Source organism: Tachyglossus aculeatus, chromosome 3, assembly GCF_015852505.1.
Source record: "Tachyglossus aculeatus isolate mTacAcu1 chromosome 3, mTacAcu1.pri, whole genome shotgun sequence".
Lineage (NCBI taxonomy): Eukaryota > Metazoa > Chordata > Mammalia > Monotremata > Tachyglossidae > Tachyglossus > Tachyglossus aculeatus.
In genome coordinates, this window is record NC_052068.1 from 22,138,543 (window position 1) to 22,153,345 (window position 14,803).

Genomic DNA, 14,803 nt, shown 5'->3' on the forward strand with positions numbered 1-14,803 from the left:
ACTTGTCAAGTGCTTACTATGTGCCCTGCACTGTACTAAGAACTGGGGTAAATACAAGATAATCAGGCTGGACACAGCCCCTGTCCCTCATGGGGCTCACAGACTAAGAAGGAGGGCGGAGGATTTGATCTCCATTTCACAGATGAGGAAACTGAGGCCCAGAGCAGTTCCATGACTTGCCCAAAGTCACAGCAGGCAAGTGGCAGAGCTGGATTAGAACCCAGGCTTAGACCCCCCCATCCTGTTCTCTTTCCAGTAGGCCATGCTGCTTTCTGTATTGTGTTGTGATATTGACTCATGCCACTGTGATGAAAAGAATAGGGCAGATTTTGTAATGTGAGTATAGGAAATCAGGATACTGATTACAGCAGAAAGGGATTTCATGCCATGGGGAGAGCACACCCTTATGATATAAATCTGTTTAAAGCAAAGGCTAAAATCTCCAATTTGATAAACAGCCCTGGGACTCAGAGAGTATTTGGCTGGGAGACCATCAGGGAGCTGTGGGTGGAACAAGGAGAAGGGGTGATGCTTCTCTAGGAGCTTTTCCCACAGAATAGAGTCAGTGACCCAGGGGGTCTGTGCCACTTTTTCTATTAGATGTAGAAACAAAATCAAATGTTTCACAGTTGTCCATGTTTTGTATTTTCTTACCCTCTTCAGATGAGGTCAAAATGCTCAACAGGCATCCCCTCATTCGTCTTCCCCGCATCCTTTGATGTAGACGGGGGAAGGCCGGGGTATAGAGGGAAACGACCCATCCAATTTCACTTACAAAGCCCAGCCTAGCCCAACCAGCTTAGTTGTTTGGCCACGCTGCCTCCATCACTCCTCACTGAAATTGACATTTATGAAGCATGCATAATTACTGAGGTTTTTTACAATCGTCAGCCTTTGCAATATTTTATTTTAATTTTTATGGTATTTAAGTGCTTACCATGTGTCAAGCACCATGGGTCATGGAGTGAGAATGACCTGGATTCTAATCCTGGCTCTGCCAATTGCTTGCTCTGTGACCTTGGGCAAGTCACTTCACTTCTCTCTGCCTCAGTTTCCTCAACTAATCCTGGCTCTCTGGGAGCGCCATGTGGGACAGGGACTGTGTCCCACTAATTAACCTGTACCTACCCCAGCGCTTAGAACAGTGGTTGAAGCATAGTAAGCACTTAACAAATACCATTAAAAAAATAGTTGTCAGGGTGGTCACAGCCCCTGTCCCTCATGGGGCTTACAGGAGGAGGGAGAACAGGTTTTGAAATCTTATTTCACAGATGAGGAAGCTGGAGCCCAGAGAGGTTAAGTGACTTGCCCAAGGACACACAGCAGGCAGCTAGCAGAGCTGGGATTAGAACCCAGGTCCTCTGACAATAGGATTTTGTGTTGATTTCCCCATTCTCAAATGGGTAAACATCAGTATAGAGGGGTGCCCAAAGTAGCAGGTCAGTAACTCAGGTGAAATTGGAACTCAGAGCCCGGCTCTCCGGATGTGTAGCCCTCAACCATTCTTGGGAAGCAGTATGGCCTCGTGGAAAGAGCACAAGACTGGGAATCAGGACCCTGGATTCTATTCCTGGCTCTTCCACTTGCCTGCTGGGTAACCTCAAGCAAGCCCCTTAACCTCTCTGGTCTCCCGTTTCCTCACCTAAAATGGGGATAAGAAACCCGCTTTCCCTACATTTTAGACTGGAACCCCATGTGGGATAGGGACTATATCTTCCCTGATTATTTTTTATCTACCCCAGTGTTTGGCACAGAGTAAGCATTTAATAAATACAGTCATTAAATCTCATCATTAAAGGTGGAACTGGAGATCTGTGTCCACAGGTGCAGGGTGATTTTCATTTTGTTTTATTGTCTGTCTCCCCCTTCTAGACTGTAAGCCCACTGTTGGGTAGGGACCGTCTCTCTATGTTGCCAACTTTTACTTCCCAAGCACTTACTACAGTGTTCTGCACACAGTAAGCACTCAATAAATACGATTGAATGAATGAATGAATGAATTTCCTTATGCTTCTACCCCTCGGCCTCCCTTCACCTTCCCTGTTTTTCCGTGACTTACCTCTTTTTTCGTACTCCTCATGCCTCTTCTCTTTCAACTGATTTTCCTCCTTTATCATTTGCATCCTGCTTCAGCAAGCATGGAGGAACTCCAGAACCTTCTACCTCTTCCCGCTAGCCTTGACAAGAGGGTGTGTGTCTTGACCTGCTCCTTAGTGGGTGTAGGAGGAATGTGGAGGTGGCCTCTGAGTCCTTTATTCCCTCCCCAGCCTTCTTCCTGCTCTGTGTCTCTTCTTTTCCCATCTCCCCCATTACACACTTACTAAAACCGTTATCAGGGGAACACTGGGCGGCCACCAACTAGATTCTGCTGCTACTGAGTGAAAAGGAAGGGCGAGGTAAGCACAATGGTCCTCTCCCTTGAGATTTAGTGGTCTGCTTGTTCCATTTCCCATCATTAAGTTTCAGCCTCTTTCTCCCTTTCGCACCTAATTAGGCATCCCATTGGCTGAGTAAATTGTTTTCAATTGACTTTTGGGGTGCTGTAACTTAATAGTTATTATCGTTTCCCTCTCTAACCTTCAGTGAATCCATCACTTTAATTCCAAGGCCTGGTTCGGGCTGTGGGTTATTTTGGACTCCGCCACCACCCCCTACAAGCAGAACCCTCTTTCCTCAGCAGGATTTCAGGCGGTGGTGGTAAATGTGGCAGCGTCAGTGATGAGAGCAGCGCCTTTTTGGACCCACAGGCCGGTGGCTCTGTCTAGCCGACATTGAAGCAGTGTCCCGCCCATCCACCCTGACCGAGCTGTGGGTCTTCCGCAGTGGCTCCTCTGCTGTCCGGCTGGCAGTCCTTGGACCCTGTGCTAAGTGAGGTCCTGCAGGGACCAGAGACACCAAATCCATCTGACTGAGGATCAGCAGGCTAAGAAGGCACTTGGGCTCCTTGATCTGGCCGGTCAAGGACCTACCTCCTACCCCTTTTCTCTGGTCCTGCTTTAATCCTCTTTGAGAATGTCTTTTGGTATTCTTAGGGCAGGTGATCCTAGGACTAGCCGTCATCTGCCTAGCCTAAGAGCTGCTTGCTTCTGGGAGAGACCACTTCATCCTTTTGTCCTTCACTCTCTGAAACAGCCAATGAAAAGGGAGCTAGAGGGAATTTCTCTCCCCCCTCCCTTTAATGGGAAAAACAAGCTGCATGAGGGGCCTGATCAATAAGTCCAAATATAACAAATGCTATTCATCCATCTCCTGAGCCAGTGTCCGGAGTTCAGGCCCCAAAATGCTCCACTTGTGACTCACCACATTAATCAGTCTGCATTTCCTCACTTGCTAACAGACAGGTGGAAATTTAGCTTCCATTTCTGCCTGTCCTCACTGGGGCTTCTCCAACTGTCCAAGTATTCCGGAAGGCTTCAGCGTACACCTGGTGATAGCCCTTTCCCATCACTGGCCTTGGAACAGAATGAGGACAGGGCTTGTGGGGGGTGGGTATCGGGGAGCAGGGGTGTGTGGCAGGGAGGTTGGGGGAGCAGAGGAGACATAAGATAAAAATCAGGGAAGAGGGATGGCCCTGGAAAGGAGTTCCACTAGCTCCTGACTTGGTGTACCCATCACTGATGCGCTTCCTCCTCCTCCCTAGTTATCGGGGAGTGTGAAGAGCAGGAAGAGCATCCAGGATCCTCGATTTGACTATTACAACTACGAAGCTCCCGAACTTGACCTCAGTGATTGCGAACTGCCTCATGTCATCGAAATCTATGACTTCCCTCAGGAATTCCGCACCGAGGACCTGCTGCGTGTCTTCTGCAGCTACCAGTGAGTGTTCCCACGTGGGTGATGGTAACAGTGATGGACGTACCCCCAGGATCCCACTTAAGTACTTCTTCCCCCCGCTCCCCATTCCTCTTGCCAGTCCCTCAAGCCTCAGATCTGCTTCTTGTCCCCTCAACTCCTACCTGGAGTATTTCTCAGTAATGTCGACAGCAGCGCCTCTCCTTGGAGTCGTTTTCCGCTTTCAAACATCTTGCCTCCGGTGAATGTGAAGGAAGCCTCTCAGCCCCTCTGGGCCTCAGCTCTCCAGAAGCTCACTTTGTCTCGTTGCTTCCCGTCGTCCAGCCTGTGGAGTGGGTGGAGTGATTCCGGCTGGCTTTGTTGTTCACCTGAGTCATCTCCCCCCTTACTCCCTTCCCTGGATTTGTCAGTTCCCCTGGAATGTGGAAGTTATCGTTCTGACAGAGCATGAGTTAAGGGGAAGCCATGTTATATGCTACAGTGCTCTGCACACAGTAAGCGCTCAATTAATACGATTGAATGAGTGAATGACAAGCACAGGTGACCAATCGTTTCTTCCAGCAGACGCTCATAGGTCAGAAACACATTCCCTAAATCTGTCACGTTCGACCCAAAACAAGTAGTGAAAACATACATTTCAGCCAAACTGACCACCTGGATTCTCTCTCCTCTGACTTTGCGTAAATTTCTTTCTTCTAAATGCCTTTGAAAGCTCTCTTCTCTGATTAATGTTCTTTCTCGTTCGACTGGGCTGCTGGCCTTCTTCGCTCAGGTTTAGCTAAAAATTCTAAATCCCTTCTTCGATCTTTCACCATGAGCTTTCCTCTTTCTTGTTCACCTCAGAAAGTTTTCTATCACCACCTCCCTTGTTCATGGCTGCTCGCCACTCAAACCTATAATAATTAGCAAATAGATTGGAAGGCAGCTAGGCCTAATGGAAGGATCACAAATGCGGGAGCCAGAAAAATAGATTCTGGTCCCAGCTCCACCACTGGCTGCCGTGTGACCTCAGACAAATCACTTTACCTCTCTGTGCTTCAGGTTCCTCCTCTGTAAGATGAAGATGATAATATCTACCACTCTCCATATCTCAAGGTTAAGGTAGTTGATTCGAAAGAACTTGGGAAAAATAAACATCATAAATACTCATGATTATTATTTGCAGTCTTTTTCTAGAGCTGGGACAGATTTATTGTCTCTAGGGCTTTGACCATTATGGTTAACATTTGTGCCTCTAGACCTCTGTGTAACACCCCTATAAATGGTAGTCTATAAATAAGTTTTTATTTAAGCCATATTTTTCAGGTGTTCCATAAAAGCTTGAAAGCGTTGTGGCCTAGTGGAAAGAGCACCAGCCTGGGAGTCAGAGGACTGGGGTTCTAATGTCAGTCTTCCATTTGCATGTTAAGTGACTTTGAGGAAGCCACTTCACTTCCCTGTGCCTTAGTTTCTTCATCTGTAAATTGGGGACTCAGTACCTGTTCTCCTACCGTCCAAGATTGTGAGCCCTGTTGGGGGCAGGGACTGTGGCCAATCCAAATAACTTTTCTACCCCAGCACTTAGAAGAGTGCTTGTCCCATAGTAAGTGGTTAACAGATACTGTTGTTATTATTATTATTATTAGGAGATTTAGGTCTTTCTTTCAAAAATCTCCCCAAATGAGTACCATAAATTTGCTGTAGTAGTGGTAGTAGTAGTAATAATAGTGATGACATTTGTTAAGCGCTTACTATGTGCCAAACACTGTTCTAAGCAATTAAGCACCTACTATGTGCTGTACTGATGTGGGAATTAGGTACAGATCCTGCTCCACATGATTGCAGTTTCACTTCAAAAGTAAATGTCTAGAGTCCTGTATGTAGACTGCCCCCAAATAGACTCCTGACCTGAGAGGCTGGGTCATTTCTAGGCTCACCCTGAAGCTTGGATCACTTTAGAGACTATTGTGGGGTCTTGGTTTCAAGCTCTTAGCATGGTGCTCGGCACACAGTAAGCACTCAATAAATACGATTGAATTAATGCAGACTGTATGATGTATATCTCCGCTCTGCCCCCAACTAGGGTGGTCTGTGCTGCATCCATCTCATAAAGCGGCCTAAAACAAGACACCGTGGTGCCCTCAATACCCAAGTGTGGGGGTGCTCTGAGCACCTCAGTGCTACCGCCTGGGGTTTTTCTTTTTTAATCTTATTTTGTTTTTTTGTTTTTTTAAATGCACAGACCTCTTGGCTCAGAGGTGAGGTCAATACTGGGCCGCAGGAAAGCAGGCCAGACCTGGCTTTCTAGCCTATTCCAAGCCCAAAATGGAAGGGATGATACCTATGAAATGTATGCACATTTTTAAACCAGTCAATTTGATGAGATACCCTATTGGAAGCCTGTGTGACTGTGATTGGCAAATGACTGCATCGGAAAGCCGGGGGCTAAAGGTTTTAACTGGTAGTCATTCTATTGGTTTTCTGTAATTCCCTATTGAGAGGCTTTCGGTTCTGGCTCTCGTTTGCGAAAAGATTTCTACAAAGCAACACTTGTGTGGATTTCCATGACTGAAAGGACTCTGTGTTGATCAATCACTCTGTTGGATTTATTGGACCAATAATATGTGCTGAGCACAGCTGAGTAAAAGGCTCAGGAGAGTGTAATGGAAGTAAAAGACACAGTCTCTTCTCTTGAGTGGAGTTTACTATCCAACAGGGGAGACACATATTGTTTACAAACACTGGTACCAGGAGGAGGGAAAATAAAGAATTAACTTTTTTAAAAAATGGTATTTGTTAAGCATTTACTGTGTGCCAGGCACTGTACAATTGCCGCAGAAGTACAAATTGTCAATTCTGTGGTGTTTCCAGTGGCAATGTATGAATCTGAAAGCTGGACAGTGAATAGACAGGGATAGAAAGAACATTGATCCTTTTGAAATGTGGCGTTGGAGCAGGCTTTTGCAGTCCATGGACTGCCTGAAAAACAAACAAATGGATTTTGGAGCAAATTAAGCCAAAGTAGTCTTTGGATATTAGCATATTTTGGACACATAATCAGGAGGACTGATTCCCTGGAGAAGACACTAATGCTAGGAAACGTCCAGGGAAAACTTGGAAGTGGCAGGCCAGCAGCTAGATGGACAAAGAACAACAATAACAGAAGAACCTTTAGGTTACGGATTATGGCAGAAGACAAGGATGTTTTGGAGAAAATATATCCACAGTCACTATGAATCGGAAGTGACTCAATGACACTTGATTATAAATAGGCAATCTACTGAATTCCTGGGGTACAGTCGATCTAATCAAGGTTGAGCCAGTCCCTGTCCCATAGTACTCACAGCCTTAATTCCCATTTTACAGGTGAGGTAATTGAGGCCCTGAGAATTAATCAATCAATCGTATTTATTGAGTGCTTACTGTGTGCAGAGCACTGTACTAAGCGCTTGGGAAGTAGAAGATGGCAACATATAGAGACAGTCCCTACCCAACAGTTGCCCAAGGTCACACAGCAGATATGTGGCAGAGCTGGGATTAGAACCCATGTCCTTCTGCCACCCAGGCCCATGCTCTATCCACTAGGCCATGCTGCTTTCTTGCAACAGTAGGTGCTCCCTGCATACTAAGTTCCCTGGAGCCTCCTAAGATCAAGGAGAATGTGCAGGAGTTCCCAAAATTCCAGTAGCCTCAAGGTGACTCTAAGAATTCTTTATCCCACCCATGTAGCACATTTTCCCTGGGGGAGTGGTGCAGAGCAGGGATTGCCCAGGGCTTCAGGGGTTTCAGGAGGTGCGAAAAAACCCAAAGTAATGATATTGGATTTTCTGCTCTGCTCTCTACCATACCTGAGACTACTGAGGTGGAATTTAGCCTTCCCTGGAGGGGCCTGAGCCCCATTCCCTGATTCTCTAACTGGTAGTACTTAAAACCATCTCAGACATATGAGTGTTGCCCCTCTTCTTATTGCAATCTGGGAAAGACATTAATGGATGAGCATGATGATGGTATAGCCTTTAGAGCGACCAAGTTCTTCATTCCAGCTAATCTGCACTCCTCTGCGATATGCCTGTATCCACCCCAGCGCTTAATACAGTGCCTGGCCCTTAGTAAGTGCTTAACAAATACAATGATTATTATTATTTATTCAATCTCCTCCCCTTAAAGGGAGTCATTTTTCTGATTATCTGACAGAATTCAAGGTGGTAGGGAGGGGATGGTGTTTCTTTTGAGGTAGTGAGTACCACCTTAGCATTGAGGTCACGCAGAGCCAATGCCATAATAATAATAATAATAATGTTGGTATTTGTTAAGCGCTTACTATGTGTCAAGCACTGTTCTAAGCGCTGGGGTAGATACAAGGTAATCAGGTTGTCCCATGGGGGGCTCACAGTCTTCATCCCCATTTTATAGATGAGGGAACTGAGGCCCAGAGAAGTGAAGTGACTTGCCCAAGGTCACACAGCTGATAAGTGGCAGAGCCGGGATTAGAACCCACAACCTCTGACTCCCAAGCCCGTGTTCTTTCCACTGAGCCACTCTGCTTCTCCGTGGTGGATGCTTCTTATTACCTAGGGGCCGGAGTGAGGCAGGCATCACAGAAACTCCCACAAAGCCCAACTTGGTAAACCCTCCCTAGTTGTGTTCATGTTTGTCAATCACTTCCATCTTGGTTCCTGTACATCATGAGTTCCTCTTTGCTTCACCCCAAGTTGGGCAGGCTGGGCTAGAAAGAAGAAACGAAGGCAGCAGAAAGAGCACAAGCCTGGGAATCAGAGGACCTGGGTTATTCTGATCCTTGCTCCGCCACATGCTTGCTGGGTGACCTTGAGCAAGTCATTTCTCTTCTCTGGGCCTCCATTTCCTCTGTAAAATTCATTCAGTCGTATTTATTGAGCACTTACTGGGGGCAGAGCACTGTACTAAGTGCTTGGGAAGTACAAGTTGGCAACATATAGAGACGGTCCCTACCCAACAGTGGGCTAACAGTCTAGAAATGGGGGTTCAATACCTAATCTCCCTTCCCCATAGACTGAGAACCCCATGTGTGACAGGGACTGTGTCCGACCTGAATAACTTGTATCTACCCCACTACTTAGAAGAGTGCTTGACATACAATAAGTACTTAACAGATATCATGATTGTTAATATTAATATTACATCTCTTTCACTTGGCCTGCCCTCTCTTTCCATAGTTTGATTCTTCTCTCCACTCTGTAAAGTTGCTGTGTAATCTTTCAGTGTCCTTCAACCTTCATTGGCATCAAGCCCCCACTCACCTTCCCCAGATCTTCACCTCTTACATTCACCTCCATCCTAACGGCTTTCCCCTTCTCCTCAGTACCTGTGTTCCTTCTGCCTGTTTCTCTCTGTCTCCTGTCCACAAGAGCACCTCTGGCCAAATAAAATAAGGCATTTTATACTTGCCTCCCCAAGGGGCACATGAGGATTAATTAGTTGATGTCCATAAAGGCCTGGGAATGTAGAGTCTGCCGGGCAGCGCTCGGCGATATTATTACTGCTTTTAAAATTCAGCTGCTGCTTCTGTCGTCCAAGCTGGTCTCCTTCTGTCATTATCCTCTTTATACCTGTTCGAGGCTCCCATCTGTTTATTTTCCTTTCTCTCTTTGTGGAGTGTTTTATGGGTCTTTATGTGAAAGGTGTTCCATAAAGTACATTTTAAAAGGAAAAAAAAACTGTGGCTCTCTTGTTGCAGAAAGAAAGGATTTGACATCAAATGGGTGGATGACACGCATGCCCTAGGAGTGTTCTCCAGCCCCATTGCAGGTATGCGCTCCTCATACCCCCCACCCCAGATCCCCTTACTCTTTCTTGACACTTGCATCTCCCCTGCTTAGTTCCTGCCTGCCCTTTTCTCTACTGCTTGGCTCCTTCCCTCTTCTCCCTGCTCTTTTGGACTTTTTGTCGGGGCAGTGGGCCAATTGCGGGGCTTTTTGGGTGAAGGATTTTGACTGAATTCCTTCCAGGACAACGAGAGTTGGGTGAAGATGAAGAAGGTGGGGAAAGAACTGCCTAAGCTAGTGCAGGTAAATCAACTTAGATTTGTGACTGCCTTCCTATAATCCTTTGGAAGCTAGTATGTTACTGATCACTGGGAATGGTGGTAGTAGTAATAGTAAGAGTGTTTATTAAGCACTTACTGTGTGCAAAGTACTGTACTAAGCATTCCCAAGCACTTAATACAATACTCTGCTCACAGTAAGCGCTCAGTAAATATGACTGAATAAAGCAGAAGACTCAGAGAGTCATATAGAATAGGGTCCTCATTTTCACCTCCATTTATCCTGTTGCTCCTGGAAAAAAGAGCAACTATTGTCTGGGTCTGGATCTAATCACATGTGTAAAGTAGAAGGATCCAAGGTAGACATATTCGTGGAACGGGCAAAGTTGAGTCCCAACTACAGTGCTCTGCGCACAGTAAGCGGTCAATAAATACGATTGAATGAATTTGTGACATCTCCAGGAATTGGTCCCATGCTACCTCCTACCAGAGATTTCCTAGGATCTGCCTGCTGTCCAGTCAATCATATTTATGGAGTGCTTACTATGTGCAGAGCACTGTACTAAGCTCTGGGGAGAGTACAGTATAGCAGAGTTGGTAGACATGTTCCTTTCCCACAGTGAGCCTCTTCAACTTGTCTGGGGACAGTCATGCTGCCATCAAGCAACTCCAGAGAGCTAGCCTTAATTTTTCATCTGCTTGATGCCACTCTGTCTCCACTTGTTAACGTTAAATCTGATCTTCAGCTCGAGATGCCCTGGGCAGCAAACATACCATGGTGAAGATCCGGCCCTTGTCTCAGGCAACGAGAGCAGCCAAGGCCAAAGCCAGAGCCTGTGCTGGTAAGTTCAGTCCCTCTCTGGGGTTTTGCTCCCCAGAATAATAATAATAATAGTAACTATGGTATTTGTTAAGCACTTACCATGTGCCAGGCACATTACTAAGCCCTGGGGTGAATACAAGCAAATTGGGTCGTACACAGTCCTTGTCCCATGTGGGGCTCCCCGTCTCTATCCCCATTTTACAGGTGAGGTAACTGAGGCCCAGGAAAGTGAAGTGACTTGCCCAAGGTCATACAGCAGACAAGTGGTCGAGCCAGGATTAGAACCCATGACCTCCTGTCTCCCAAGTCTGTGCTCTATCTGCTACGCCCTGCTGCTTCCCGGAAATCACACTCCCCCTGGAGTTGTAGGGTTGCTCCTCGAGAAAGTAGTTTTGCTACTCACTCCATAAAACAGGGTCTTAAAACTAAAAAAAATATTCTGTCCCTAAAACAACAAAAGCTGGAATTGTACACCCTGGCACCATCACACCGTGATGTGGGATTGTGGCAGAAGCCAGTTGCAGGAAAGACTGTATTCCCTTCTTCTACTGGCAATGCTCCTGCCGCTCCTCTTGGCCCCTCAGGCCAGTGGATGGAAGATGAAGAAGCTAAGGAGCTTCAGCAGTTCGGTTTTTCCACGTCCATTTCCTCTGGTATTAATTACTGCTGATGCAGCCCTTGTTCGTTTATTTGGCACATTAATTACTTTGTTAAATCACTTAGTCTAAAGTGCCTCCTCTTTCGTCTCCCACTCCCGATCCTTTGTTCCCTCTCAGAATTTCTCCAGCCAGCAAAGGAGCGTCCCGAGACATCCGCCGCTCTGGCCCGCAGGCTGGTGGTCAACGCCCTCGGGGTCCGAAGTAAGCAGACCAAAGCGGAGCGAGATGCGGAGCGCAAGAAGCTCCAGGAAGCCCGAGGTGAGCGAATCCATTGCTTCCTTCACTGGTCCTTTTCGGAATCTTCCCCGGGGCTCACTTCAGAACTCACGAGGAAGAGAGAGTGGCACGTTCCCTTCTGACGTGACCCGAGCTGGGAAAACTCTCCCCGGTAATGAGCTTATTCTGGTCCTCAGGAGCAAGGCATCCTGGCACTTATTAGCTATTTCTGCTCCCTCATATCGGGATTGAAGTACCCTTTCCGCATGCTGTGTGTAGGCCCCTCTGTGAACATGAACATGTCTCTTAAAACATAATGATGACCTAGCTCAAGCTGAGAGGACGGCTTCCTCAAGGGACTCCAAAGTCATTGAAAGTGCTCTCCCCCAAAGGAAAGAAAATTCACCTCGGTATGGCCTGGACTTCTATTACTGTGGCAAATCCCAGCCCACAACTTTCTTGCTTAGCTGGGTCAGCTCTTCCCAGGCCCTAGAGGAGAGGGAAGCTAAAGAAAGATCAGGGGCGGGTATTAGTGGCTTTGGGGAGAGATGCTTTCTTCTCTGTGGCAACTCTGAACAGGCCAGCGCAACAGTGAGGTTCCCATGGGGTTGAGTCACCAGTAACCAGGGCTCCAGGCCACCTGGAGGCCGAGAACCTGGACCATAAGCTCGCTGTGGGCAGGGAACGTGTCTACCAAGTATGTTGCATGTACTCTCCCAAGTGCTTAGTACGGTGCTCTGCGCGTAGCAAGCACTCAGTAAATACTGTGGATGTTGAGAGTGGCAATTTTCTCCTCCTTTACCGACAGTTGACTTGTATAAAGTCTAGAACCTACTCACATTTTTGCCCCCATTCAGGACCCAGGCCACCTCATGGCCCCCACTCCCGAACTGAGAAATTTGGTGATGGCGATTTATCCCAAGCATTCCGCTTCTCGGAAAGTCACTTCATTTTTCCATTAAACCAATAGAAGTTTTGGACTCCTTGTTTATGGCCAGTCTAACAAGGCCATTAATACCTCCTGTCCACTCTGCTTTGGTGATAACAGGCAGCCTGTGGCCTTTCGGCTGCACAGGCCAGATAACCAGTGACAGAGTGGGCCGTGGTGGGTGCAGGAATTTGAGTCAGAACCTACTGTTTTGGAAGCCTGAATGACTACAGCGGGCCAGTTTGAACCCCTCCGCATCCACCGCCGCACCCGAGGCAGGCGAGAATCCCTGAGGGTTTAAAGGTGATAGGAGGTAAGGGCCTTGATGATCTGGGCAGTTAGGAAGAGCAGGGGCTTGCCTTTCTGAGCTCTTTGTTTACTCTTTGCTGATGAGAAAACTTCTCTCACATAAGTGCAGCGGAATGTCTTCCCCTCTGGGAATTGCGTTTCTTTGCCAGTAAAGCATCCCGGGCATCTCCTTGTAGGATTCTGCATTTACTCCATACGGAGGGCACCCGCAGACCTCCCCATTCCCATTCTCTCCATTGGCATTTCCACATACGGTCTCCCTCCGGGTGCTATTTTTAATCACCTGGCTGTGCAAATGATGTTTAGTTGATGCAGTTAAAAATTGGGCTGATTTGCATAAGGAAAAGTCCCTTTTTCCTCATGCTAGTGACCTTCTGGGGCACGTTCCTATCTGGTGGAGCTGGTCGTTCTAAAGAATCTTTCTTCTCGCCCCAAGAAATTATTCCAGTTTCTGCTGCTGGGATGAACACGGGTATGGAAAGCTGCTTGCTGGAAGATAATTCCTTTCTTCAGCTTCATTCCTTATTGAGCAGGTGTGAATGCATCTCCGGGCTTTTTAGTTATCGGGTTGTAAATTTGGGATTCTCCCTGGGTTCTCCCTATGGGAAAGGATGCTGTTCTTAAATTCTTCAGTGGGGCAGAAACTGCAGTTCTTGCACCAGAGGAGGAACTAGCTACAGCTAATATACAAAAGAAATGGGAAGCAATGTCCCAACTGGCAGAGTGTCTTGTTTCAGACAAATTTCCTCCTCCTGCAACCTCCTTATTTAGAGTTAGGAACTTTACATCTCAGACAGATTAACCTTGCTTGGTATAATGATTCTAGAATCTCCCCAGACCCTGGAGGAAAAAACTTCCATTTGACTGAATCTCTGAGAAAGGAAACCTCCACTCACATGTTTCGTTCGCCTTTTGTTCTCTCACTTCTTAATTTCCCAACTACTTCCCATTCTCCAGGCTATTCTCTTGTTCAGAATTCTCAAATTCTCCCTCCTCCTGTGAACATGAACTGAATGGAGGAGGAGGTTATTCACCTTGGACATCACAGCCTCTCAACCCCTCTTGTTTCCTTCCCCGGCCTCGATACACACACACACTATAATCCAGAGCAAATAGAATAAGAAATATAAACTCAAAATAATGCCCTTGTGGACTGGAAGATTCTTTCATTTAGGATATCTCCCATTTTCAAAGTAGACTGTAAGCTTGTTGTAGGCATGGAATGTGTCTACCAATTCTGAATTGTACTCTCCCAAGCGCTTAGTACAGTGGTCTGCGCACACTGAATGTTCAGTAAATACCATTGATTAATCGATTCAAACAGGGCTACATATATCCCAGAAAACGAAAAAATGATCCTACCTATTCCCATACTTATCAGCTCTGCTTATTTCTTCTCTCGCTGCTCTCCATGGAGACAGAGGTTACTCTCCATTGAACAGCCCTTCATTTATTGGAAGACCTTTGTAAAAAAATTACCCCTTGGCCTTCTTCTGACTAAAGAAATGCAGTTCTCTTAATTTTTCTCCTACCATAGGCTGATCTTTAAGTTGGTAGCCATAACAAGGGCTGAGAGAGCAGGGGTTGGGTTCTTATACTACAGAGTGGCAACGTGGCCTTGTAAATAGAGCACAGACCTCGGGGTCAGAAGGACCTTGGTTCTAATCCCGGCTCTGCCACTTGTCTGCTGTGTGGCCTTGGGCAAATCACTTTACTTCTCTGTGCCTCAGTTACCTCACCTGTAAAATGGGGATTAAGACTGTGAACCCTGTGTGGGACAGGGACTGTGTCCACCTGATAACCTGATCAGCCCCAGCGTTTAGTACAATGCCTGCCATGTAGTAAGCATTTACTAAATATGATTAAAAAAAAAAGTGACTGCTTCTAGAAATTGAAGTCATTGGACCGAATCGTATTTTGAACTTACACTTATTCAGACACACGAGACAAAAAGATGGCTGTTGGGCACTTAGGAGACCATCTTGTTTCTAGGCTGTATCTGTATCTTGTTTCTAGTCCCAAAAGGCCAGTTCAACCCCAAGTTTATTTGGGTTATTTTCCCCCCCACAGGATGC

General features: G+C 46.6%; 1 protein-coding gene across 1 annotated transcript in view; it reads left to right on the forward strand.

Moving 5' to 3' along the window:
- The window catches only part of R3HCC1L (R3H domain and coiled-coil containing 1 like), an 86,070-nt gene that overhangs the window by 56,224 nt on the left and 15,043 nt on the right, over window positions 1–14,803 (forward strand). The window contains exons 3-6 of the mRNA XM_038743944.1: window positions 3,641–3,816; window positions 9,488–9,558; window positions 10,540–10,635; window positions 11,393–11,533. Of these exons, the coding sequence (XP_038599872.1) occupies window positions 3,641–3,816; window positions 9,488–9,558; window positions 10,540–10,635; window positions 11,393–11,533 (484 nt within the window). The remainder of the gene's footprint in view (window positions 1–3,640; window positions 3,817–9,487; window positions 9,559–10,539; window positions 10,636–11,392; window positions 11,534–14,803) is intronic.